General features: G+C 59.3%; 4 protein-coding genes across 4 annotated transcripts; all 4 read right to left on the minus strand.

Moving 5' to 3' along the window:
* Window positions 1-4,387: 4,387 nt before the first annotated feature.
* On the minus strand, window positions 4,388-5,811 carry LOC148591741 (protein maestro-like; the record flags this gene model as incomplete). The annotated part of the gene is made up of 5 exons (XM_088536991.1): window positions 5,764-5,811; window positions 5,371-5,553; window positions 5,044-5,196; window positions 4,729-4,851; window positions 4,388-4,550 (listed from the first exon to the last, which is right to left on the minus strand). Coding segments are annotated over exons 1-5 (670 nt in total), but the record flags the coding sequence as incomplete, so codon positions are not given.
* Window positions 5,812-6,289: 478 nt separating this feature from the next.
* LOC148591742 (maestro heat-like repeat-containing protein family member 1) lies at window positions 6,290-10,045 on the minus strand. The gene is made up of 10 exons (XM_088537009.1): window positions 9,871-10,045; window positions 9,568-9,703; window positions 9,347-9,433; window positions 8,777-8,881; window positions 8,470-8,593; window positions 8,100-8,212; window positions 7,533-7,687; window positions 7,134-7,293; window positions 6,680-6,846; window positions 6,290-6,431 (listed from the first exon to the last, which is right to left on the minus strand). The coding sequence occupies exons 1-10, from the start codon at window positions 10,017-10,019 to the stop codon at window positions 6,290-6,292; spliced, it is 1,338 nt and encodes a 445-aa protein (XP_088393135.1). The 5' UTR covers window positions 10,020-10,045.
* A 149-nt stretch (window positions 10,046-10,194) lies between these two features.
* On the minus strand, window positions 10,195-14,684 carry LOC148591743 (maestro heat-like repeat-containing protein family member 2B). The gene is made up of 12 exons (XM_088536992.1): window positions 14,541-14,684; window positions 14,178-14,297; window positions 13,881-13,988; window positions 13,252-13,399; window positions 12,821-12,861; window positions 12,472-12,616; window positions 12,204-12,256; window positions 11,841-11,948; window positions 11,390-11,509; window positions 11,089-11,184; window positions 10,799-10,948; window positions 10,195-10,425 (listed from the first exon to the last, which is right to left on the minus strand). Exons 1-12 carry the CDS (start codon window positions 14,682-14,684, stop codon window positions 10,195-10,197), a joined length of 1,464 nt encoding a protein of 487 aa, XP_088393118.1.
* A 99-nt stretch (window positions 14,685-14,783) lies between these two features.
* On the minus strand, window positions 14,784-18,750 carry LOC148591744 (maestro heat-like repeat-containing protein family member 2B). The gene is made up of 10 exons (XM_088536993.1): window positions 18,726-18,750; window positions 18,325-18,446; window positions 17,829-17,954; window positions 17,426-17,591; window positions 16,997-17,095; window positions 16,292-16,443; window positions 15,726-15,869; window positions 15,277-15,369; window positions 15,020-15,089; window positions 14,784-14,905 (listed from the first exon to the last, which is right to left on the minus strand). The coding sequence occupies exons 1-10, from the start codon at window positions 18,748-18,750 to the stop codon at window positions 14,784-14,786; spliced, it is 1,119 nt and encodes a 372-aa protein (XP_088393119.1).
* Between the last annotated feature and the right edge of the window lie 6,171 nt (window positions 18,751-24,921).

Here is a 24,921-nt window from a genome sequence, read left to right on the forward strand (position 1 = left end):
GGCAAAGCAAGAAGGATTTCAGTGGGTATTCCACACCCCATACTATCCCAAATCAAATGGGATGGTGGAAAGAGCCAATGGCTTGTTAAAAAAAGAGCCTCAACCCACACAAGGCTCAATGGGACAGACAACTTCCCAAAGTACTCCCTCAGTTAAATAATCATTGTGGGCCTGCTGGAAGGCCTGTAAGCCCAGCATTCTTTGTGAAAGATGAGCTTAGTGCTCAACCTACAGGTAAAAGAGGATGTCCAACAACATTACAGCTGGACAGCCTGTGATGGTCAATTTACCATCCATCGGTGCTGTGCCTAGGACTCTAGGTAAAGCTCGTGGCCCACTTGCCTGGGAAGCTACTGATAGCAGTGGTGCAAAACACAGAATTAGGGCATGATGGATTTTTCCTTCTTTTTCAATGGGGTAACCTGTTCTGCCTCACCTCACCGAAACAAGTTTTTATTTTCTCTTGCAGCAGTGTGCAGGACGACTGATGGAAATGCTGTATTCATTTTACTAACTCTAGAGCTATTAGTTCTATTACTTATAATCTATAAGCTGTATTACATATATTTTGTATATAAAAATGCGAGGTATGACAAACAAATAACCCAAATTCAACCACCCAAAAGGTACAAATTTGTACATAATAGCAGTACTTCATGTTAAAAAATGTTTACTTGCCATGGACTTATAAGTGCAAAAATTATCAATACACTATTTGTGGCACAGAGCCAAGGGGGGACCATAGCACTACTCTGTGAGGATAAGATGACTTGACTATAGTCATGGGGCAGAGTGTGACCAGTGTGCTCCTTCCCTAGCTCAACCTGACTGTTCTCATGTAGCCCTATTCAGGTGTTAATCACCAGTGACATATCTGATCCTGGTGGGTAGCTCCCTGATTTCTTCCCCCACTCAGGTATTAACCATTATTAAGGGTCCTGATGGCTGCATTCTCAGGGGAAGATAAAGCTGATTGTGCATACACCAGCCAGAATTGCTCTGAAATGAAAGAATGACTCTCAGTCAGTCATCTTCTCCCATAAATATGGGGACAGCCCCAAAACCCCTTGAGCTTTCCTTGCATCGCAGCGGGCTGCACGCCAGTGTCTCCCCTTGAGCACAGACACCTCCCAAGGATGCTCCTCAGCGTTAAAGAGATCCTTGCCAGATCCTGACACATTCATGGTAAGTGACGGTAGCAGCTCTTTTTGAACTTGTAAACTTTACTGACATAACAGTGCACAATTTTCCTTAGTCCTAAACTGTTGATCAGGTCTGGGACTAAGACTGCATCCAGCTGCATCCAGACTCCTCTCACAAAGAGTTTGCAAAGCAAGGGGGTCCAATCTGAACCCCCTTGGGAAACCCTCAATGCGAGGGTTTCCTTGGTAATTCTCTGTATATCCTGTACCCCATGCAGTAAATAATAAGTGACCTTGCCTTTAGAATCTCGTGAAACCATTGACCATATGAACAAAACCTATTACTATTTCTTTCAATGCACGAGTGAAGTGCACTGTGTCATTCACCCCCACCATCACTCATTCTGTGGCAACCAATAACAAACACATCAGCAGCAAGAGGAAGACGAGGGAAAATGTGGGCCTGCTGCTGAACGGGGTGGGTGTCTTGCTGATGGAGATTAAAGAGATGCTGGATTTACTAAATGCCTTCTTTACTTCAGCCTTCACTGCTAAGGCCAGTCCCCATGGACTAGAGAGCTCAGAACAAGAGAGAAAATCTGGAGGGAGGAACAGCTTCCCCTGGTTGAAGAGTATTGCTTTAGGGATTATTTAGGCAAACAAATCTATGGGCCCCGACGGGATGCACCCACAGACGCTGAGAGAATTGGCAGGCGTTATTGCTCAGCCCCTCTCTATCATCTTCAAAAGGTCATGGAGAACAGGAGCGGTGCCAGAGGCCTGGAGGAAAGCCAACATCAGGGAGGTGGATTGGGAACTGGCTGAATGGCAGAGCTCGCAGCGTTGTGATAAATGGGGCCGAGTCTAGTTGGAGGCCTGTGGTCAGTGGTGTCTCCCAGGGGCCAGTACTGCTGTAGCCCAGTGCTATTCAGGTTATTCATCAATGACCTGGAAGATGGGACAGAGTGCTCAAGTTTGCGTGTGATCCAAAACTGGGGGGAGTGGGCGACACAGCAGAGGGCTGCGCTGCCTTTCAGAGGGACCTGGACAGGTGGGCGAGTTGGGCACACAGGAACCTCCTGAGGGTCAACAAAGGCAAGCGCCAGGTCGTGCACCTGTGACAGGAGATGATCTCTAGAGGTCTCTTCCAACTTCAAAAATCCTGGGATTCTGGGATTTTCTGAGTCCCACATGGGACACTTAGAATCTACTGTTCCTCCCTACCATTTGTAAGGCAGTAAAATGTGCCTTAACATAAATGAACAGAGGAAGAACAGAGAAAAACAGCCTTTTTCCACAGGGAATGGGTTGAGCCCATCCCTGCAGAGGGGAGCTCTGGGCAGCTCATGGCACTGGCCTTACTGCTCTCTCATCAAGGCCAGTGAGAAGGTACCAGCTGCACTGGAAGGAACCCCCACAGTGCTTTTGTGCTCCATCTTCTCGAGAAATGAAAGACATTCCTGATGATGTTTCCACATCCTTGTAGCTGAGCTGAAGAGAAGCTCTTGATTCAAAGAGCTTCCCCACAACCTTCCCTACCCATAGCTTCTCTACCCGTAGCTATCTGATCTGCTCTGCATGGGAAAAGCTACTTTGAGACATGGAAATACTCTGGAGTTGATCAGGTTCTACCTTGTGATGGCTTTTGCTTTCTTCTCTTTTCTGCTCCTCTTTGAATTTTTCCATCATCTTCTTCTCAACTTTCCAGCAGACAGGAGGATGCAAAAGAAGTGAGTGCCAAAGAGAAGCATGTCCAAAGCTCTGTGCGTGGGGGACAGCAGATGTGTGGCTCAGTTCCCAGCAGCCCTGTGACGGGGAAACTCTGCAGCCCCTCCACGCTGGGCTGGGCTGCTCTCGGCAGCGCTGTGTCCCGGGCACAGGAACAGGGCAGCGCGGCTGCAGGGCTCTTGCCAGGGCTCTGCCTGCTCTGCCTGTCGTCTGCAAGCAAGCGGGGCAAGGAAGAGGAAAGCTGCACTAGATCTCTTACATTTAAAAGACACATATTTTGCTGTGGCAATGCCTGTTTCCCCAAAAACACAAATGAGAAAGAGGAAGCACCTGAGCAGTTTCCTTTTGGAAGCACTTCTGTGGCAGCCTCCCATTCCCAAGCAGGGGACTTGTCGATGCAGGTTTAAAAGCAGCGTTTGGAAGTGCCTGCCGGTGGCCTGGGGGCTTTATTTCACCCTGTGCTCTGCAGCGATGGGCCTGCCTGTGGATGGGCCACTCTGACTGCTGTGTAATGGCACATGAGCAACAACAGCTGGTGGCTGCTGGGCCTTCCAGCCCCACTGTGGGTTGTGGGAACTTGTGGGTGCTAAGAGGGAAAGGGGCTGGAGGGAACTGCTGGCAGGTAATGTCCTTGGTGGGTGCTTTGGGGGAAGCTGGGGCAGGCTGGGTGGGTTTGTTCCCATTTCTGGTGACGATGGAGCCTCCTGGTGCTGCAGAGGGGCTGAGCAGCTCTGCCCGCGCGCTGCTGGCACCAACAAACCGTGCGGCAGGGGGTTCTCCCTGGCGCCTGCAGCTGTGCCAGGCCAGCAGTGCAGCAGAGCAGGGCTGCGGGGCAGCAGATCTGCTCATCCACTGCCGCAGGCTGCTGCCGACGGAGAGCGGAGCTGGCTTTGCTTTGGGATCCTTCACTGGGGCCCGCAGGTTCTTCCCAGTGCTCCCAGTGACCCTGGTGCCCCAAAGCACCTGGCAGTGGCCCCCTAAGCTCAGTGCCTGCAAACCCCCTCCCACCAGTCCCTCTGCTCTCCACTGTCCCCAGGCAGCTCCACGCAGGGCCCACATCCCCAGGGAGGCAGGGCCAGGGTGATTGCCGCACCGCACACAGCCCCACACGGACAGACAGTGCCTCTCCACAGGGACACGGCTTTATTTGCCTCCTGCTCTGTGCTGCTGGCCTCCCCCGGTGCAGAGCTTTGCAGCTACCGCCCGTCGAGCACGGGGCTCCTCGGCGTGCTCCGGCCTAAGGTGAGCTGCAAAGACACCGATGTTGATGGGAGCAGCATGGGCACAAGGCCCCTGATGCCCCACGGTGCCCGGCTGGGGTGTCTTCCCTGATGCACCCCTAGGGCCACGCATCCCCAAGCCCCCTGGCTTTTGGCACCCACAGAACCTCTGGGCGCCTTGCTAGCCAGGCCCCACTGCTGTAGCCACGTGGCTGATGCCTGGAGCAGGCCTGGCATGGGAACATGGCCACCAGGGCACGGGCATGGCCACAGCCCCGACCTGCCCCAGAGCCCGACCTTGAACCCAACCCAGGGCCTCGGCCAGGAGCAGCGCCTCAGCCCCCCGCTGCTGCTCACCCAGGACGTGGACGGCTGCCGCCTGCGGTGCCTGGTGGCTTCCCATGCAGCAGCTCCAAGATGTGCTCAGGAGCTGCTCGAACAGCGCGGGGCAGTCTTGGGCCTGTGAAAACACACAGTGCAGGCAGCAGGAGCTCATCCCCATCTCCAGCAGCCCCCTTTGCTCCCCTCTGCCCAATCGCCTGACCACCCATGGCCAGTACAGGGGCGACCCCATGACGAGGGAGTCACGGGATGGGCAGCCAGCATAGGGACACAGCCCCAGCGCACAGCTCACTCACCAGGTGTCTGCAGACCTCGTCCTGCATCTTGTGCGCGCTCAGCCCAACGCTGATGTTGAGGCGCCTCTGCAGCCTCTTCGACCCCAGAAATGGGGCACACAGGTGCAGGGTCACCTTGCAGGCCTGCAAAAGTGCCCCAGGCCCTGTCATGGGGATGCTCTACACCTGCCTGGGCACTGAGGAAGGAACCTTGCCGGCAGGGCAGCATCACACAGGGCCCGTGGAGACTCCTGCAGCCCCATGCGGAAGGGAACGAGTGCCCCCATGGCTCAGCCAGCTCCACAGGGCTTTCTGTGGGGCGCCTGGGGCTCTTACATTGCACACAGCCAGGGACGGATCACGAAGGTGCAGCACCAGGCTGGGAAAGGCCTCCTCCACCTCCCTGCTGAAAAACGATCTCCTCCCCGACGCAGAGGAGGCCAGGGTGCCATAGAGGCCAAAGGCCGAGCGGCGCAGCTCCTGTTCCTCCTGTGACGAGAAAGACCGTCGGGCAGGCTGCTAGCACACACTGCTCGGCACCGCGCGGCGCTGCCCACAGGGCTGGCAACCGGCAACGGCTGCCCCCTGCCAACAGCAGCCCGCAGGGGACGGCAACCCGCGTGGGCTCCCGCCTGCCCACGGAGAGACAGCGGCTCCACTTACCGCCCCCCAGAGTGCCCGGCAGCTCCTGGCCACCTCTTCAAAGGCAGAGCCCATGGCCCTCGCCTCCAGCCATGCCAGGACCTTCGTCAGAGCCAACAGGCTCTCCACAGCCACCTCGGGTCTGCCCACGTCCTCCAGGCCCCCCAGCAGTGCTCTCACCACCACGGCCCAGTGCCTCCGCAGCTGCAGAACGACACACACATGAGTTCTTGCCTCTCAGTGCTGCTCCCCGCTGCGGCGCCAGTGGCAGCGCTTTCCAGAGCAAGCCCAGGGGAGAGCCCCGATGCCAGGGCATTGCCTCAGTGCAGCCCTGCACCTGCCTCGGCTCCTTGAGCACTTTCGTGCTCCTCCGCAGCTCGGCTTGTGCACAAAACCCACCAGAGGCTGTCTCACCTTTGTGGGTGTTCCTGTGGCCATGTTCCCCAGACCCCTCAAGGCCATTTGTCTTACGCTGCTGACAGGGTCGCGCGACCTCTCTGCCAGCACCTCCAGGAGGGGAGTCACGATTTTCCTCTCCCTGACCAGCTGGTCCTTCATGAGCTGCAATCAAGACACGTGAGCACTAGCATGGAGCAGCCCTCACCTGGGTGAGACGCAGGAAGCCCTGCGAGCCCCCTCGCCCCGCGGCTGCCTCACCTCGGCACAGAACGCAGTGGCTGTGAGCCGCAGGTTCGCCGAGCGGGAACGCAGCCAGTGGAAGAGCCGCTGCACCAGGCGCTGCGGGACCTGCTCCGCGTGCAGCAGCACACTGCACACAGAGCACAACAGCCTTGTAGCACGTGCTCACACAGCATGGCCCCCCGGCACTGCTCCCAGCTGCGCCCACCCCGGTGCAGACGCCGCTTGCACTGGAGCAGAGCTCGGGGCAGGCCCCAGCTCCCAGCAGCCCTTCCTCCAGCACGGCCCCTGCCAGGGGCTCTCACCTTGCCAGGAGACACACGCCGGCCGTGTGAGCCTGGGGCGCTGCCAAGGACGCCCATGCTCCCTGCTCCTGCAGCAGCCGCAGCCACCGGTGCTCCAGGCTCTTGGCCAGCACCAGCTCCAGGGCCTCCACAAACAGGCTGCAGGGAGAAGCCAAAGAAAGCTTCAGGCACAGCACTTTGTGGGAAGCTGCTCTTTAGCACAGCCCCACCATGGATCCTAGCCGCAACACCCAGCTGAGTTGCAGAAACGGCCCAATGCCCAGTGCGCTGCCCTACAGAGCCCAGCTGCACCTACCACGGAGGCAGCCCAGCACCAGGGCAGTAGGCAGGCAGCTCCTGCAAAGCCATGGGCCGCACACACAGATTCTGCCCCTGCCGCTCCTCACCTGCCCGGTGGGTCACTCCTCCTCAGCTCTCTGAGGGATGGGTCCATGTCCTCGCCGAGCGTTTCACTGAGCTGCTCCAGGAGGCTTGGAAGCAGCCAGGGAAGCAGGCGCCGAACCAGGGTGTCATTCTTCAGTGTTGACACCACCTCACAGAGGGCGCGAGTGATCTACAGAGAAATTTAACCAAGAACCACCTGGTAAAACAAGGCCATCGCTCGCAGACCACATCCCCCTGACAGCCCGGGGGCTTTTACTCTCTCTAGTTCTCACTGCAGGGAGAGCCTTTCAGCCTGGCAGCCGCAAGCTGTCCCAGCATCCCACGCTGCTACTACACCAGCCCAGCACCCCACAACGCTCCACGGGCCCTCACAAAGGGCAGGAATCCCGCTTGCACTCAAGCACCACTTGGAAAGCACGTGCAAAGCGGCACGGCTGCCGGGGCTGCTGGCCGTACCATGCGAGGCTCCAGGGCTGCCTGGCTGCTGCCCAGCTCCCCAGCGCAGTGGTTGCTCCTGTGGCTCTTTCCAGCTGCCCCCAGCTTCTCTGTCAAGTGGATGAGGACTGGGCAGCCCACAACGCTTCTTCCCAGGCTCCTCCACATCTCTGCTGTGTTGCTGCAAAGGAACACATGCCAGCACGTGAGCCGGCATCCCCGGCTACCCAAGGTACCCCAGGAGAAGCCATACACCCTCCTTGTGCCCACGGGCACTGTCGGTGCCCAGGTCCTGGCAGGGACACGAGCTGCAGCGCTCAGCCTTGCGCGGGGCAGAAGCACTGGCTGCCGAGAGGGCCGCCCATGCAGGCGAGCCCCACGGCTGGCTCTGATGGCAGTGGGAAGGGCGGCTGCACAGACCTGTCCATGGGCAGCGGTGTCTGCAGGAGGCTGCCCAGCACCGGCTCTTGGTGAGAGCGGCACAGCTGGACCATGGCCTGCAGCACCACGCGCCGGGGAGTGCTCAGCTGGGTGCTCCGCAGGCACGTGCACAGGATGGACACCAGCTCGGGCACCTGAAAGGAGGTGGGCGAGAAAGAAAGGCTCGGTGTGTCCTTTCCCCATTGTGCCTCGGGGACAACACACTACTGCAGAAAACAGCCAAAGGCATCCTAAAAAATGCCTCCCTCACCTCCTCCTGGAATATGCTGCCAACACAATCCCCTAGGAAGGTCAGTGTCCACTGACCCGCAGCCCACATGCACATGGGCCTGGAGCACAGCAGGCTCTCCGTGATGCTGCTCATGAAGCCTGTGCTCTGGCCTCGGGGAAAATATTTGCAGACAAGCTGGGGAGAAATCAGAAACACAAGCGAGCATGTCACAGGAGTTGCTCAGATGCAAAACACGTGTCCTGAGAGCAGCGCTCCCACACACACGAGCACACAAACATGTCATGGCCCCCTTGGGCTTTTCGAGGGCCAGGTACCTTGGCAATGTTGGTGGAAGCTGCCAGCACAGACCCAAAGGTGACGGCACTGAGCCTCTCGGACAGAGACGAGACCTGGGTCCACGGCGCCACTTCCATATTTTCATCTGGAACTATCAGAAAGGTGAGTGACGTTGATGGGGAGCTATCAGAAAGGGCAGTGATGTTCATGGGGAGCCAACCTCCAGATCCCTGGGCACTGAGCAAGGACATGGGGGAGGCCAGCAAAGGCTGCACAAAGCCAGGGTCCCCCGAGGCAACACAGTGGCTTTGCAAGCTGGACAAGGTGCTACGGCGCAGGGGGATGGGGCCTGGTGCTGGGCTCCTTCCTGCAGGGAGCAGCAGGGGCAGCCCTGCCTATTCCTCTCACCAACTCTCTGGAGAAGGAGGCAGAGGCAGGTCGCTGCCCGCCGACGGGATGCGGCTGTCTCCTCGCATGTCAGAGGCCCCAGCAGTCCCACCAAGGAGCCAAACTCTTGGCAGGCACCGCCTCGCTGCGGGAGCAAGACACAGGCACGAAGGTCACCGACATCGCCACGGCCGCTGGCCCTCTCCCGACTGCAGCGCCCCGAGCACTGGCGGAGCCGGGTGGGAACAAGGGGCCACCCTGCAGCCCTGGGACACCCAGAACCCGCCGCCCGCCCACGCAGGGCTCCTGGCACAGGGTCCCCGCTCACCCTCTGCTCGTGTCTCTCTTTGCAGGTGCTCAGCACCTGGACACACACTTGCAGCGCTCCATCACGCTCACACAGGTGGGCCGAGGTGAGCCAGCGCCGCAGGACCTGCCACAACAGCGCCTGTCTCACCATGGCCTGAATTTCGCCCTTCAGCCCTCCCCAGGGGTCCTGCTGCTTTTGTGCCCCTGCTTTCCCTGGGCACTGCAGCCCCGCGTGAGGAGCCCTTGCTGTGGCCACCTTCCCACTCCAGGTTCTCGCCACGGGCAGCCTTCATTTGTGCATCAGCCCTTGCTCACAGCTGCACAAGTGGGAGAAGCTCTGCTCATCTAGGGGGCTGCAGGACACTGCAAGCTGCCTGCAAGAACATTGCTGCAGATGGGAAAAGCGTGGATGCAAGCCTAGGGTGAGGGGGCCTGAAGCTAGGACCATAGCACTTCCCACTAATGTGCACAGATGGCATCAAGTTAGAGAAGAGCTCCCCTCGACAGACCAGGCCCGCAGGCGTGATTCCTGCAGCTCTGCCATGTTCTGGCAGCAACAACGCCTTCCCCGCTGCCCCAGGGCACTCACCTGCACCACGTCCCCCAAGCAGATGGGGACCGGCTCTGCCTGCTGGAGGGCTGCCATGAGCTGTCCCAGGGCTCGCAGGGATGGGGCCTGTCACCAGAAAGCAGGGGAGAGGCCATGTACCCCACAAAGATGCCACAGCTGCCAGTGGGATTCCCATTGCTTGTTTGGGGTGCCTGGTGCTGGCTCCCTGCTCAGGGGTGACCCAGCAGGCCAGCACCTACCACTATGTGTGAAGCGGCCGCCACGGTCTCCCCTCTCATGTGCAGCTGCTCTGGATAATGATGGCACAGGATGGCCTGGCAGCATTGAGCCAGGAGCCTGCACTTTTCCCCCCTGCTCAGACAGGGTTTCAGCTTGCTGAAAGGAGAAAAGGGCAGAGAACACAGAGAGGGTGCTTACTAGCGCACTAGAGTGAGGCAGAGGACAACTGCCTTTGGCCCAATCCACAACCCCAAACCCAGCGCCCGCAGCCTCAGCCAGACCAGCCAGCTGTGCTGGGACATAGTGCCAGGAACAGACCCTACCTCAACTGCTCCATGGCCACGAGGGCCCGGGGCTGCACTGGGGACTCCCGCGGCTCCTCCTGAATCACCTCCTGCAAGGCACAGACAGACAGGCACAGGGTGGGCAGGGGGCAGGAGAGCAGGAGGGAGCTCCTGCCAGGCCGAGCCATGGGCTGAGCTGCCCAAGCCCACAGACACCAGCTCTGCTGCCCCCTCACGACTCCCACAGAGGCTCTACAAGAAAAGGCAGCAGCTCTGCAGCGCCGGGACGCACTCTGCTCCCCGGCTGCAGCCCCAGCGCCAGCCCCCACGCGCCCTGCCAGCTGGGGATGCAGCTCGTGGCCGTCAGGAGCTTGCATACCACCCTGCAAGAGCATCGCGCCCCTGCACAAACCCACCCCATGGCCCAGCCCTTGGCTCCCCTGCACCACGTCCCCGGCTCTGGGCACTCACCACCAGGGTCTGCAGCAGCTCCCGCTTGCAGCAGAGCTCAAACCTGGGGCTGCCGCCTGCAGCCTGCAGGGCAACGCTGATCTCTGTGATGCTCTGCACCAGGGAGAGCCTCAGCTGCGTGTCCTGATGCCAGGGGAGACAAAGAGGCTTTCAGCCAGGGCCCCAGGGTGGGAAGGGCAGCGGGGCTGGGGCTAATCTGCCTCTAAGAGCAGCGCAGGGAGGACATGGTGCCCTCTGGAGGCCCTGCGGCACCCTGGGCACCTGCCCCACAACACGGAAACGTCCCCTCCCTCTCCCTTGCTGGCAAGGAGCCTCCCATGGGAGGGGAAGCTGCTGCTCCAGGTGCTGCCTGGGAAGACCCCGTGCATCGCGGACACGGGCAGCAGGCTGAGCAGCGCTCGCCTGGCTGCAGCGGCAGAGGTGCGTGACGGGAGGAGCAGGAGGGGCTGCAGCTGGCAGCACCCACACGCCTCTGCCCCACGCCGCGAGCTCCCACCTGGCAGCCCTCTCTGTAGAGCCCCAGCACGTTGCCCACGACGTCTCTCTCAACGTGGGCCAGCAGCTGCTCCCTGGGGGCGCGCAGCGACATCCGCCCGTAGGTGACCATGAGCGTGGCGCGAGCAGCGTGTGTCCTCACCGTGTCGCCCTGCCAGGGGATCACCAGAGAAACACCGAGACGTCAGCCCGCTGCCCTGCTCTGCCCCGAGACTTCGTGTGCTCCTAAGGCAGGAGCTGCCCCTGCCCCAACAGCGGCACCTCCCGACAGGGGCACCCTGGGCCCTTTACCTTCTGGGCTTTCAAAGTTCCCAGGAACTCCTTCACGCAGGCCAAGGCAAGCGAGAAGTGGCTCTCGGCACAGCGCGACAGGACAGAAACCATTCCCTGCAAGGCAGCAGAAACAGGGAGTCGCTCCCAGCCCAGCGCCCAGCCGTGACCAGCTCCAGAGGTCAGGCAGGACCCTTCCCCAGGGAAAGGGACACAAACAGGTCACCAGCTGTGCTGGAGCAGGGTCACACAGACCCCCTGCGCCCCAGGCACACGCAGGAGACACCCTGCCGCACAGCAGGGCAGTGCGAGGAACCCTCACCTGCGCCTCCCACAGCTCCAGGAAGTTGGCTGCTTGCAGGTGCTTCAGGGTCTGCTCTCGCACGTGGCGCAGACACCCGCAAGCTGCCAGGGCCGTGCCGAGAGCCTTGTACAGGAACCTCTGCAAGAGGAGAGGCCAGGCCCCAGCTGCAGGGACAGCCCTGCCCGGCGGGACAGGGCCAGGCCGCAGCGGTGCCACCGTGCCGAGAGCCGCCCAGGCGCCTGCGGCAGCAGCCCCAACTGCACGCGCTGGCCAGCCCGGCACAGCCGCCAGCCCGGCGCGGAGGGGAGAGCAAGCGCCTTCCTGGGCAGCGAGAGCAGCAGGGACAGGAGCCCGCCGGGCAGAGCAGCCCCGCCAGCCCGTGCGTGGGCCCCGGCCTCCCAGGGCTCTGCTGGTGCTGCAGCCCTCAGGGCGCCCCAGCAGCGGCAGCGACACCGCGCAGGGAACAAACCTTCTCCCAGGACAGGCGGGGAGAGCTGCCCAGCTGCTGGCTCAGCTCCTGGCTCAGGCCCACGATCCAGGCGTCGCTCGCGATGGCTTCCAGCGACGTTTGCAGGAACTAGGGCAGAGGGGGACATGAAGCAAACACCCCCTGCCCTTGCCTGGGCCCTTTTGCACACCTAATGGGCAGAGCTCCCTAACCAGCCCTCTAAAAATCTGCCTCTGTCTCTCCCCCAACACGATGCTTGAGCCCGGGGAATTGGCAGGAGCTTGTGCTGCTCAGTGTCCAAAAAGGGAGCCCCCAGGTTCCTCCCAACACTCTTCCACACCCTGGGCGCCCGATCCAGCTGTGGCCCCCACACACATGCTGTACCTTCAGCACAAGGCTCTCCCACTCAGCCACATCCAGGGAACTGGCGGTTGTTCCTGCAAAGCCCAAGGAGGCAGACCCTGTGCTCTCAGCCCCCTGAGCCCCCAGCAGAGCCCCAGGGTCTCCTTTGCAATCCAGCAGCCCAAAGGCTCAGCCCAGGGGGCTGACAAGCATCCCTAAACCTGGCACCATTACCCAGTGCCAAGCTGGGAGCTGACGGCATTTTGCTGCGTCCTCTGCCGCCAGCCTGTCCCTGGCAGCGACACTTTACCTGCCAGGTGCTGCAGCAGCAGGGGGATCTCTGCAGCCCAGCTCGCCCCCAGCGCGCTGTGGATCATGCTGGGGAGCACCTGCAGCAGCTGCAGGGCCGCAGCGCCACGGCCACCGCCCGCATGCGGAGCCACCGCCGCCGTCACCTAGCAGAGCGCGAGAGAGATGGGGGGCTCGCACCCGCCTCGGAAGCCGCGGCTGCGCCGCAGGCAGCCAGGCAGGCAGGCAGGGAGCCCCAGGCGCCTCTCGCACACTCCTGCCTCCTCCCGAGGTGCCTGCACCAGCCTCGGCACCATCTCTCCCACCCTCTGCCCGGCCACGAAAGCTCCTTCCCTGCTCCTCGTACTCACCAGCAGGCGAGCCAGCAGTGCCTGGGGAGCCGGCAGAGCCGCTATGGGCACAAAGGAAGGCAGCGTGAGATTCCCAGCCCCTCTGCGCCCTGCCCGTGCCGCCTCCCATGCTGCCACGCAGGGCTAAAGGGCACCCCGGCCACAGCGCCTGCACAGCGGCACTGCCGGGTTCCTGGCGCTGTGCACACAGGGACAAGGACAGCCCTGGCGTGACAAGAACCAGCTCCAGGGCCCCAGGAGAGCTGCGAGCAGCAGTGCCCAGTGCCTCCGCCGGGAAGGGACACATGGAAAGAGCCCTCGCGTCCGGCAGCGGACACTGCTCTGTCCTCTGCAGCCCCGTGCCTCCCGCAAGGGCCTGGCAGGGCTGCAGGGACACGCGCTGTCCCGCGCCACCAGCCCGGCACTGCTGCCCGGCACCTGCTGCTCCCCACCTTGCTCCTCAGGCTCCAGGGCCTCGGGCTCCCCGCGCTCAGTCTCCTGACGCCTCTCGGCCAGGGCGCGCAGGCAGCGGCACAGTGGCACAAGCAAGCCCGTGTACTGCAATGGCACCACGTAGCGCAGCAGCTTCGGCCACAGGAGCTGCGGGCAAGAACCAGGCCATTTGGCACGAGGGCATTCCTGCCTCTCCATCCCAGTCCCTGCATCATTTCCATGTCTCCAGGGCTGGCCTGGGCCCTTGGCCTCACTCCTTCACAAGCTCAGGAGCTCTTCTCCTGCTCTGCCCTCCTCCTCCCCCTCCTGCCCCTCTCCCTGCCGCGCTTCGCACCCCTTTCCCTCTCCCTCGCTCTGGCTGCCTGCTGAGAGCGGCTGGCACACCTCTGCCCCCGGGGCAGCTCCCTTCCCTGCGGCAAAGGGATGCGGGAGCCACTTGGCCTCGCCAGCCCCTCCCAAGATCTCTATGGGCTACGGGACGCAGCCAAGGCGCGTGCCCAGCGGTGCTCATGCGCTGCAGCACGCACAGGATGAGCGAGTCTGGCCACACAGAGCTCACACCCAGCTCTCCCTGATTGCTTTCATGCCTAAGGTGGGCGTCCCGCTGCACATGGCGAGAACAACTCACTTGGGCTACCGCTCCATTGGAGACATCCAGCGTGCTGACCATGTGCCAGCACAGGCGCCGAATGGCCCGTTCTTCATGTGCTTCTGCAGCACAAAGATTCCCTGTAGCCTGCAGGAGAGGGTGGCAAATGTTTGTCACTGCCCCTTCCCAGGCCCCACGGTGCCTGGCGATGGGGAGGACCCCCACCATGGCACCGGTACCGGCAGCCCGGCTGCGCTGGGCTCCGCTCCTTCAGGGAGACCCATGGCAGTGCGGCACAGCCATGAGGTGCAGCCGTGGCGCTGCGCTCTGCCTTACCAGCCTGCCCGAGGCACGGCAGAACTCGCTGAAGAGATGCCCCACCACGTCCCATGATGAGCAGCCCAGGCCACTGGAGCGCAGCAGCTCCCCGATGAAGTGCAGGACGGCCATCCTCACCTGCAGGCAGGGCAGGCTGCCGTCATGAGCCGGCCCCAAGCCCCAGGGGAGCTGCCTGCGCTGCGCTGCAGCCCCTCTGCCCAGGCCGGGACGAGGAGGCGGCAGCAGCCCTTGCTCTGCTGCTGCTGCTGCCGCCAGCCTCCTGCCCCAGAGCCTGCCTCCGCCTATGGCAAAGGCCTGGCCAGGCTCTGCCTTGGAACAGCCCTGCTCTGCCCCACAATGGCCCTGTCCAGACCAGCTCACCTGGCACGTGGGGTCGTGGCACACGGACTCGGCGAGTTTGACAAACAGGGCCAAGTTCTCCCGCACGGCAGGCACTGCAAGAGACATGGAGAGGCGGTGCTGAAGCCAAGTCCCCGTTTCCGCAGGGATTTCACACAGCTCCATGGCTTCCCACGCACAAGCAGGGCAGAAAAGGGGCGCCAGCCTGTGCCTCAAAGGAAGCAGCACATTCCCGGGGGGATGCTGATCTTTTTGCTGCCTGGCCTACTGACCATCAGAGCGGAGCAGAGCTTGCAGCACTCCCACGGCTGCCACACGATCGGCCTTGCTCCCGTTCCTCAGTTTGAAATAAAGGAAGACGATTGTCTCCTCGGGGCAGATTTGGGCTGTGGGGAAGAAAGAAATCCTGGTGGTCAGGAGAGCCCAGCATCTTCCCACGTGCGCAGCTTTGCGAGAGCTGTGGCGACGCTGCAGTGCGGCCCCGGCTCTCCTCTCCTTACCCTGCAGCACCATGCAGCGGCACAGCTCTGCCCTGTGCTCGGGCCGGGGCGGATCAATCTCGTCACAGAGCTGTGGGAACAAAGTGTTTTTCAGAGCAGTTTGCACTGGCAGAGAGGGGGACAGAAAGGAAACCTCTCGCGGGCATCTCTGGGCACGGAGCCACGCGCCAAGCGCAGCGCCCTGGGCACACGCAGGGCTGGGCAGCAGCCGAGGCTGCCCAGGAGCCCCAGGCCAGGGAGGCGCCGCCAGGCCTTACCTGCTCGTGCACAGCAGCACTGACGGCCTGCAGGTGGGCCCGTGGCCCGCGGCTCTGAATGCCAGCCACAGCTGCCAGGAAACGGCCCAGGCTCTGCAAGGGAGCGCGGCAGGGAGAGGGCAGCAGTTACCGCGAGCCCCCAGGAAGGCAGAAACAGGCGTCACTGGGAAAACCACGGCCTGAACGCACTCACAGAGCTCTTAACACACCCGCAGCCCTGGGAGGCACCGCAGGGTCCCCTGTGGAGCCACGTGCCCCAGCCACTCAACGCGCCCTCCCAGCCCTTCTGCCCTGCTGCTTTCTGCCAGCAGGAGCCCGGGAAGCCACCGGGCCCCGTTCCCTCTTCCCATCTCCAAGGGACTCAGCTCCTGCTGGCGCCCTGCAACCCCCCGACACCTCATTGCTCCCCCGCAGGCCCCGGCCGCGCCGTGTCCTGCGCAGTGCCTCACCATGGTCACACCAAGGGGATCTCGGACCTCTCGATATTGGTGCAGCAGCCAGAGCAGCTGCTCCCAGACACGCTGGCAGTACTGCTCCGCGTGCAGCAGGACGGCCATCATGGCACCCACTGCCCTGAGCACGGCCTGCTTGGCCTGCCGAGGGAAAGCAAGATGCCGCCACATGCAGGGATGAGGCTCTCTCCAGCACCCGCCTCCCCGCGAGACACCCAGCCTGCACTTCCCGCACAGGGCTCTCCTTTTCCTCTCAGTCCCGGCAAGAAGGCCTCGCTCGCCGGCACAGGGAGCGTTTCCTCCCACCACCCCCAGCTGCCCTGCTAGAAGGCCCCAGCATTCGCCTCTTGCCTGCCCCAAGTGCTTGGCCCAGGGCTGCTGCACGGATGTCCCCTCCTGCCTGTCAGCACCACTCACGTCAGCGCTCCCTGAAGGCTCCCGGCTCGGGATGCTTTCCAACCAGCCTGCTCCCTCCAAGCCCTCACCCGGCCCCGTGCACAGCCCCGCTGGCCCCTGCGGACGTCCCCGTGGCTGCCCATGGCGGCAAGGGCAGCAAGGCTCACCTCTTCATCCTTGCACCGCTGCCAGTGTCTGCCCACGTAGCAGAAGAGCGGGTAAACCGGGGCGCAGAGCTGGGTGGCCTCCAGGCGAGGGAAGACCTGTTTGTCCCACTCATGCAGGTACCCGGCTATCCCGCTGCACCACTGCTCCAGAACTGCAGCACAGGAAGGGAAACAGGATCGCCTCAAAACCTCTGACCAGCACCACACATTGCAGTGGCCCCCAGGCCTCCTTCCGCCCACTGTGGCCTTGCAAGGGTGGCACGGAGATCTGGCTTCAGAGACACCCCGTGCCATGGCACGAGACGGCCAGGTGGAAACGCTGCCTTGCTTCTCCCTTCTTCCACCCCCGCACACCTTCTCCTCCCCAAGGCTTAGCTCCCCTCCAACACTGCCCGCTGCAGCCCCAGCCTCTTCCTGCCCCCAGCGTTTGCCCCTCAGTGCAAGCTTCACGGTTTTGGCCCTTCTTTCCTGGGCTCTGCCTTTAAGCCCACAAACAGCAAAGCAGGCTGTGCTCGATGAAAGGGAAGGGAAGGGAACGGGGAAACCCAGGCTGGGCAGAACTTGGCCAAAGGCAGCTTAACCGGGAGGCACACGTGGCAGCAGAGGCCGGGCAGGGAGCCAGGAGCTCCTCCGGCCAGCGGCACCCAGTGCCGTCGGCTCCGGCCGCGGAGACGCTGGCGGCAGCGCCGCAGCACCGACACTCACCGTCGCAGACGAGACGCAGCGTGCGGCCGCTCCCCGCCGCGCTCAGCACGTGCTGCAGGGCCGACAGCGTGCTCCCCGCAAAGGGCACGCACTGCAGGGCTGCAGAGAGAGCAGCGTGTGGGCAGCCCGGCCACCCAGAGCCGCGGCGGCCAACGGGCTCCATCTCCCGGCACCGCTGCCAGGACAGCGCTGGGCCAGGGGGAGAGCCCGCTGCAGGGAGGCTCCTGCCAGGCCACTTGTGTGCCAACCACCTTCCTCGAGGGGCACGGGGAGTGGGGAAGCCCTAAACTGGGGAGGACAGCGTGGGGCACAGCCTGGTGTGTTGGCTCTTTGCTGGTTTCCCTCTGGTGCAGCCCCAGGTCTTTGGGGCAGGGCTAGGAGTCCGTTCTCCTGCTTGGCACCCGCTGGCACCCAGCTGGGGGGCCCTACCATAGCGGGCAGCCACGTTGCGCAGCGTGATGAGGACGAACTCCTCCGACATCTCCTGCAGTGTTTGCAGGTGGCCCTGCAGCGCCGACACCACATCTCGCAGATGGCTGCGGGCCAGCGCCACCAGGACGTCGCTAGCGGCCGTCCTCACAGCAAGCGGCGCATCCTGGAAGAAGTATTTTGCATGTGACAGGAGCGGGACTGACCCTCTGCCAGGGCTCGGCCTCCAGGCAGGACATACAGGCGCTAGCAGGGCTCCCGCTATGCCTTGCGCACACACAGCCCCACAGCTCCTCTTTGCACACCCCCTGACCCCACACCGCAACGTGTCGCGAAGCTCCTGCACGGGACGGCCGGGACAGGGGCCAGCACCTGAGGTCACCCTCAGAGAGAACGAGCTCACCTGCGCCGCTTGCAGGTCCTTCAATGCCACCGCTATGGCTCTGTCCACAACAGAGCTCTGCAGGTGGCTCTCCTCGCCCCATAAGACGCCCTCCAGCTTGCGGTAGGTCTCCTCCGCTCTGCCATCCTGGGGGCACAGGGACACAGCAGCCATGGGACGTGCTGCCCCACACACAGCAGCTCGGCCACGCCGATGCCAGGGAGCAGCTGCTGGCACTGCTCAGCACAGCCGTCGGCAGCGGGAGAGAAGCCCTGCTCTGTGACCTCCTTGTGCGAACCCAAATCCTAATGTGGACACCCAAGCCCAGAGATGCTGCCACCTCCCGCCATCAAGGAGGGCGCGAGGGATTGTCCACACAGCATCCACGTTTTGGAACGAGGTGCAGCCCGAGGGGAGAGGCAGCATTGCAGGAGATCAGTCTGCGGCACCCAGGGAAGTCAGGGTGCTGCAGGGAGCCCTCAAACCCCACGGAGCCCATCAAGACACCCCTGCTCACCTCGGCGTCTTGCAGGCGGTCCAACAGCGAGGTCACGATGGCGGCAAAGGTAGTAATGGCCACAGGAACAGAGCCGGCCACACTCCCGCCATCCTCACCGCGTGCAGGTCTCGACCGGGCACCTGCACAAGTGAAGCAACCTGGAAGGAAAGCAGCGCCGGCTTTGTGTCACTCCAGCAGCCGTAGGGACAGAGCCCAGCTCAGGGCAAGAGCCTGCACAGCTGGAGCACGGGGTGACAGGAGAGGCCGCTGGCGCCAGCGCTGCTCAGGCTGGGGAAGAGGAGGCTGCAGCAGCTCGGGGCCAGCCCCAGGGGCTCAGGCACGCTCTGCCCAAGCCTGGAACGTGGACGCTGGCAGGTTCCGTCGCCCCCGTGAGACGCTGAGCGCGGGGACGCCCCCACCTCGGAGCGCTCGCAGCACCCCCATCGCGGCACGACTCCCTCTGCGGATGCACTGCTCCAGCAGCACCTCCTCCCACAGGAATCACAAGCCACTGACGCAGCAGCAGTGCCGGGAGGGACAGGTCACCTGCGGGGGCCACTGTGACCCGTGGGGACCGCTGTGACGCCTCACAGAGGGCTGCTGGCAACGTGGGCATGGGCAGGGACGGAGTGGCAGACACTGGGGCCTCCTGTTCCCTAAACATGGCACTGCCCCAGGCTCCAGCACTCACAGTTGCTCCTTGGCCCCCAGCCCTTCTGAGTGGTGACTGTCCCTTGCCATTGCACAGGGGCAATCGCTCTAGCAGAAAGAACCCAGGAGCTGCTCAGGCCTCTGCTCACACAAGTCCAGGTCATTCGGCTGCCTGGGAAGCCTCGCGGGCACCCAGAACCTGATGGCATCAGGTCACAAGCTGCCAAGACTGTGGCTGCCAATTGCATGCAAAGCCTGGCAAGCAGAAGGAAAAGCGGGGCTGCACAACACGCAGCATCTCACCTCAGGGACTCAGAGGGGAAAAGACTTGCTGTGGGACCTGTCACAGCAAGAAGGAAGGGGAAAAAGACTGCAGTGTCTTTGACAAGGAGGAATTTGTGTTTGCAGCATTGCTTTTCCCTCGGTTTGCCAGGCTTTGCATGCAACTGCCAGACATGTTCTGCCAATTGACGGGACGGGGGGCAACAGACAGAACCAGGCATCAATGGAAAGTATGGTCTTATTTCACTGTTAATATTAAGGCAATACAGAAATGAAATGATATATTTCACAAAACATTAATCTTACTACACACTCAGTTTTAGCAACAGATAAAATAAGCACGGGAATTACCTAACCATTACTATATGAGAAAGAGAATAGTGTGATGTGAGGCTGTGATGAGGAGGCCACTGCCCGGGGGTCAGCCAGGTAGATACCCAGGAAGAGCAAGAAGTGCAAGAGCCGCAGCTCCCGCGTGTCTGCGTATGGCAGGAGGAGGAACTCATTCAGGGAGCTGTTGTTGGACATTTGCTGTCCCCAGCATGGGGGACTGACCAAGGAAGAAAAAGATAAGAGACAAGTTAGGATCACACTTTTAAAAGGGGAAAAAAAAATAATTTAATAAAACACCTCCCGTGTTATTTAAAATCACACATTGCTTCCCTCTTTGTTGGTAGAGTCTTTGTGTGGTTCCCTTCACCAAAAGAGTCAGGGTGGTAGGGACCTCCAAGGATCAGCTATTCCACACACGCACGTGCACAGGCACACCATACAAGCGTAGTCCCCTAGAGCAGGTTGCACACGATTGTGCGCACACCCATTTGCACACAGTTAACAAGCTTTTTTCCTTACGCAAATGAACCTCCTGTGTTTCATTTTGTGCCTACTGCCTCTTCTGCTGTGGCTGGACACCAGTGAAAAACAGTCTGTCCCCATCCTCTTGACACCTGCCCTTGGCTAAGGAGGCCCAATTCTCCCAGCCTTTACTTGTAAGAGAGATGCTCCAGGACCCTCCACTGGTCTCCCTGCAGCAGTGCAATGTCTCTCTTGTACTGGGGAGGTCTCAGAACTGGGCACACTGCTCCAGAAGTTGCCTCCCCCGGGCTGTGTAGGGCCACACTGATGGCTGCCGCATCATTGATGCCCCATACTTACCTTGTTGTCCTGCAGGGCTACCAGCCCCTTCTCTGCAGAGTTATCTCCAGCAGCAGGTCAACTCCCAGGCTGCTCTGGTGCAGGCGCTTCTTCGTGCCTCGGGCCAGGACCCAGTACCTTGAGCTTGCACTCAAGCAAGTGCCCTTCCATGGCTTCACAACAATAAATGCCTGCCAGAAGAGGAAAGCTATGGGAGATGCCAGAATGGAGCCCCCAGCAGTTCCTGTGTACAGCGCCCCCTTCCAGACAGGAGCCCTTCTGGCTGTCCCTGACAACCCCTGCCACATTCAACTCAAAGGATTAAAAGGAAGGCACTCTACATAAGTCAACAGAAACCTTGAGTTTTCTTGCCATGTATGCAAAGTAGATATATATAAAAATACTGTACTGAGCAGCTCAAGGTTAAAGAATGATCATGGTCTGTTCTGCTTGGTCTAATGATGTTTCCTCCTGTGCTACCAAGATGCAGGGGACTTCTGTTTTACTTACTTTTAAAGAACGTGATTCATCCTTATCCTGCCACACGACTGCAGGGCACTGCACACAGCAACCATTGGGAGTAGCAGCCAAGATGAAGGGAGGCAAGAGCAAGAGCTTGGGGCATCCACTGAGGCAGCTCTGCTGAAAAGAAAATACCCAGGAATCAGCCCTTTGCCACAGGAGCTCAAGGCTGCCTGTCTCGCACCATCTCCCATTCCGAACTGTTTTTGTGCTCCGCATGTGTGAGGACTCTCAGCACTCTTGCAAAGAGCACTGCTCAAGCAAGGGAGACCACTCCAAGAGTGACAAGCCAGAGAAAGTAGGCTGAAGGAAAAGCTGGAAGGTGTTAGGAAAAATCTTCATGTCATTTTCCTTAACAGGGTCCACCTCCAGCTTTCTGCTTTATCCCAAAGATACAACGTGCTTCTGTATAAGATGATCTTCTCAGTATTCCAGCTCTAGGTGGGGGCCTCCTCAGAGGGAAATTCCCAATGGAAATTCCCCTGTATATTTAAAGCCCTGCCAGTTAACTTCTTTCCCATTCTCCACCGATTGGTTGTAGCAATGACTGGCCCATGCCAGGGCATTGCCCACTCCTGACCTTGGTGGGGTGGCCATGGTTCTTCTAGGAGACAGGCCTGACTGCTCTTCTTGCCTTCTCCCCCACAGAATGGCTGCTGCTCACTGAGGCAGGCAGGGCTTGAGGGCCGGTCTCCACCAGGCCCCAGATGCAACCGCAGGGCTTTGAAAAATCTGCTTGCGGGGCTGCTGTGGGCCAAGCAAGCTCCCGTGCCCATGGCAGACAACGAGCCTGCCATATGTTGGCCAAGGAAGATGGTTGACTGAGAGTCATTCTTTCATTTCAGAGCACTTCTGGCTGGTGTATGCACAATCAGCCTTATCTCCCCCTGAGAATGCAGCCATCAGGACTCTTATTAATGATTAATACCTGAGTGGGGGAGGAAATCAGGGAGCTACCCACCAGGATCAGATATGTCACTGGTGGTTAGCACCTGAATAGGGCTATGTGTGAACAGTCAGGTTGAGCTGGGGAAGGAGCACACTGGTTGCTCTCTGCCCCGTGACTATAGTCAAGTCATCTTATAGTCACAGAGTGGTGCTACAGTCACCTCTTGGCTCCATGCCATAAATAGTGTATTGATAATTTTTGCACTTACAGGTCCATGGCAAGTAAACATTTTTAACAAAGTATTGCTATTATGTACAAATTTGTACCTTTTGGGTGGTTGAATTAGGGTTATTTGTTTTGTCATACCCCGCACTTTTATATACAAAATATATGTAATATAGCTTATAGATTATAAGTAATAAACCTAACAGCACTAGAGTTAGTAAAATGAATACAGCATTTCCATCAGTCGTCCTGCACGCTGCTGCAAGAGAAAATAAACTTGTTTCGGTGGGGTGAGGTGGAACAGGTTAACCCATTTAAAATGAAGAAAAATCCATCGTGCCCTAATTCTCTGTGTTTTGCACCACTGCTATCAGTAGCTTCCCAGGCAAGTGGGCCATGAGCTTTACTTAGAGTCTTAGACACAGTGCCGATGGATGGTAAACTGACCACCACAGGCTGTCCAGCTGTAATGTTGTTGGACATCCTTTTTTACCTGTAGGTTGAGCATGAAGCTCAGCTTTCACAAAGAATGCTGGGCTTACAGGCCTTTCAGTAGGCCCATAACTATTATTTAATTGAGGGAGTACTTTGGGAAGTTGTCTGTCCCATTGACCCTTGTGTGGGTTGAGCTCTTTTTTAACAAGCGAATAGCTCTTTCATCATCCCATTTCCCATTTGATTTGGGATAGTATGGGATGTGGAATACCCACTGGATTCCTTCTTGCTTTGCCCAGTCTTCCACTTTTTTACATGAGAAATGTGAGCCGTTATCATTCTGGATAATAACAGGAGTAGGTAGATGTGAGAACCAAAACAATAGTCCTTGCACTACACTTCGCCCCTTGGCTTTCCTACACTTAGTTGTCCCAAGCAAGGCAGAGACCCCTTCCACTCCTGTGAGGATGTACTGATATCCTGCAGAGGATCTGAATGGCCCCATATAACCAATCTGCCATGTAGACCACAGAGTTTTCCCCTCTTTGATGTGCAGAGCTGGAACTTTAGCAGGATGATCTGCTTGCAACCTTAATGTGCACTGGGGACATTCTATGAGAATAGTTGCACAAGTTTTCCCGTTTAGGGCTCATCCCCTAGTCTGTGCAGCAAAGTGAAGCACTTCCTTATGCGTGTGACCTGGGTTTTGATGTAACCATTCTCCCAACAGATACCACTCTGGATCTAGGGTGATTTTTCTCATTTTAGTCAACTCATTACCTTTTGATTTCACGTTGTGGCTGGTTGATTATCCTTAACAGGAGCTTTTGCCCATCCCATTTAAATGGTGTTTTTCTTGCTATAACTAGCAATAGCTGCCAATCCTGTTCTCTCCAAACTGCAGAGAACTACTTCCCAGTTAAGAGCTTCCCATCCACAAAGCCATTGTGTGGCACCAGCCCACACAGCAGAGGAGCCTACATAGACAACCCTTGCTCCATTTTGTGTAGCTAAAACTACTGCTCTTAACTCTCCTGCTTGTGCATTGCCTTCACCTTCTTCTGTTACTTCTTCACCAGTGGTAATATTTAATGCAACACCCTTTTATAGCTATTTACCATTTAGCTTTTCTGCTAAAGCATCTCTAAACCACATGTTTCTGTTGGGGTTCCATTGAAGAGGAGTGGTATGTTCAGAATTGCTGAAGGTTTAAGAGGTTGTCCCAATGCTAATGGGTCTGTTTTTACAGGCATCTGCAGTTTGGAAACCTTAGTATACCCTTCAGTTAACTGCATATTTTTTGCAACACCTGTTAGGAAGGCATAGCATTTTGTGGTAGTGTGGTTTGGTGCAATTCTTTCTGGGGGAGCAGTCCCCTTTAGGATTGCTTCTAGTAAATGAAACAGTCCTCTAGGATGCACAGGTTGTCCCTGATGCATTTTCTCAATCTGTTTATTCGAATGGGAATATTTTGGCTCTTAGTTCTGTTTACCTTCTTTTTCCCCTTCCTTAAGTTTGAATCAGTTGTGACCCACTCGTCCTGGCTAGTGTCTGATCCGGAGTCGGAACTCGACTGACCAGTTACTTCCGGGCTCCGGCCCTTTTCCGTTGGGCTCCGGCCCCGCCTACTTCCGTCCCGCCTGCTTCCGTTGCGGGCGGGCTGTTCTCCCCTTCTTGGCTCGCCCCGCCTTCTACTCGTGGAGGCGCCTTTGGTGAAATGGCCGCTCTGATCGGTCCTCAGCGCCTCACTCGGGCCTCCCTCCCCTGTCCGGTCACCCCCATTGGTTCTCGGCCCCTCACTCGCGCGTCCCTCCCCTGTCCAGTCACTCCCATTGGTTCTCGACGCCTCACTCGGGCTGGGAGCACCCTTGCCCCGCCCTTCCCCTTGCAGCTGGGCGCCATTTTGAGGGGCAGAGGGTGGTGGCCTGGCCCAGACATACCCAAGCTCTGACTTCTTTTCAATGTTCCTAGCTTCCTCGGCTAGCTCGCTCCAAACAGATTTCGGCTGTTTCTGCTCCTCTGTAAGCGGGACGGGGTTGGGGGATGGAGGGGATGTATCACCCTCTTGCAGACCTTTAGGCTCAGCAGAATTGCCATCATCTGGGGGGTGCAAAGTCTGTGCGGCTGCCCCGACTCCCATTTTTGGGGTGGCCAACAAACAGTCCCTTACTGCCACCCAGGTCTCCTGCTCTTTTATAGCTTTCTGCAAGGCTTGTACAGCTTTTCCCCAAGCCTTAAAGTTTTTCCCACAACCCGAAGACATCGTCTCCTCGGCTAACGCCTTAGTACATTTGTCCCACACTTTAGGGACACACTTCAGGGACTTCAGAATATCCACCAGCTGGTCTATAACCTTAATTTTTAAAAGCCTCGCAACAGCGAGAGTAAAATCTTTTGGCTTACAATCAATCCCTCAATGCAGAGTAAAATCTTTTGGCTTACAATCAATCCCCCAATGCTTATGTAATTGCAATACG

Source organism: Tinamus guttatus, unplaced genomic scaffold, assembly GCF_059628265.1.
Source record: "Tinamus guttatus ecotype Peru unplaced genomic scaffold, ASM5962826v1 Tinamus_guttatus_pri_ptg000712l, whole genome shotgun sequence".
Lineage (NCBI taxonomy): Eukaryota > Metazoa > Chordata > Aves > Tinamiformes > Tinamidae > Tinamus > Tinamus guttatus.

What these genes read in the sequence shown, in the direction of transcription:
- LOC148591742 (XM_088537009.1), bottom strand. Translation starts at nt 10,019, where the DNA reads ATGGCTCGGCCTGGCAGGAGCTCCCTCCTGCTCTCCTGCCCCCTGCCC. An exon ending in CGGCCGCTTCACACATAGTG is followed by an intron (nt 9,434 to 9,567) that starts GTAGGTGCTGGC and finishes TTCTGGTGACAG; the next exon opens with GCCCCATCCCTGCGAGCCCT. An exon ending in CCTCCTTCTCCAGAGAGTTG is followed by an intron (nt 8,213 to 8,469) that starts GTGAGAGGAATA and finishes CCTTTCTGATAG; the next exon opens with TTCCAGATGAAAATATGGAA.
- LOC148591743 (XM_088536992.1), bottom strand. Translation starts at nt 14,684, where the DNA reads ATGGAGCTGTGTGAAATCCCTGCGGAAACGGGGACTTGGCTTCAGCAC. An exon ending in CCTGGAGCCTGAGGAGCAAG is followed by an intron (nt 12,862 to 13,251) that starts GTGGGGAGCAGC and finishes TTGTGCCCATAG; the next exon opens with CGGCTCTGCCGGCTCCCCAG. An exon ending in TGGAGCTGTGGGAGGCGCAG is followed by an intron (nt 11,185 to 11,389) that starts GTGAGGGTTCCT and finishes GCTGCCTTGCAG; the next exon opens with GGAATGGTTTCTGTCCTGTC.
- LOC148591744 (XM_088536993.1), bottom strand. Translation starts at nt 18,750, where the DNA reads ATGGGGGTGCTGCGAGCGCTCCGAG. An exon ending in ACCGCCTGCAAGACGCCGAG is followed by an intron (nt 17,955 to 18,324) that starts GTGAGCAGGGGT and finishes CTGTGCCCCCAG; the next exon opens with GATGGCAGAGCGGAGGAGAC. An exon ending in GCTGCGTCTCGTCTGCGACG is followed by an intron (nt 16,444 to 16,996) that starts GTGAGTGTCGGT and finishes CCTGTGCTGCAG; the next exon opens with TTCTGGAGCAGTGGTGCAGC.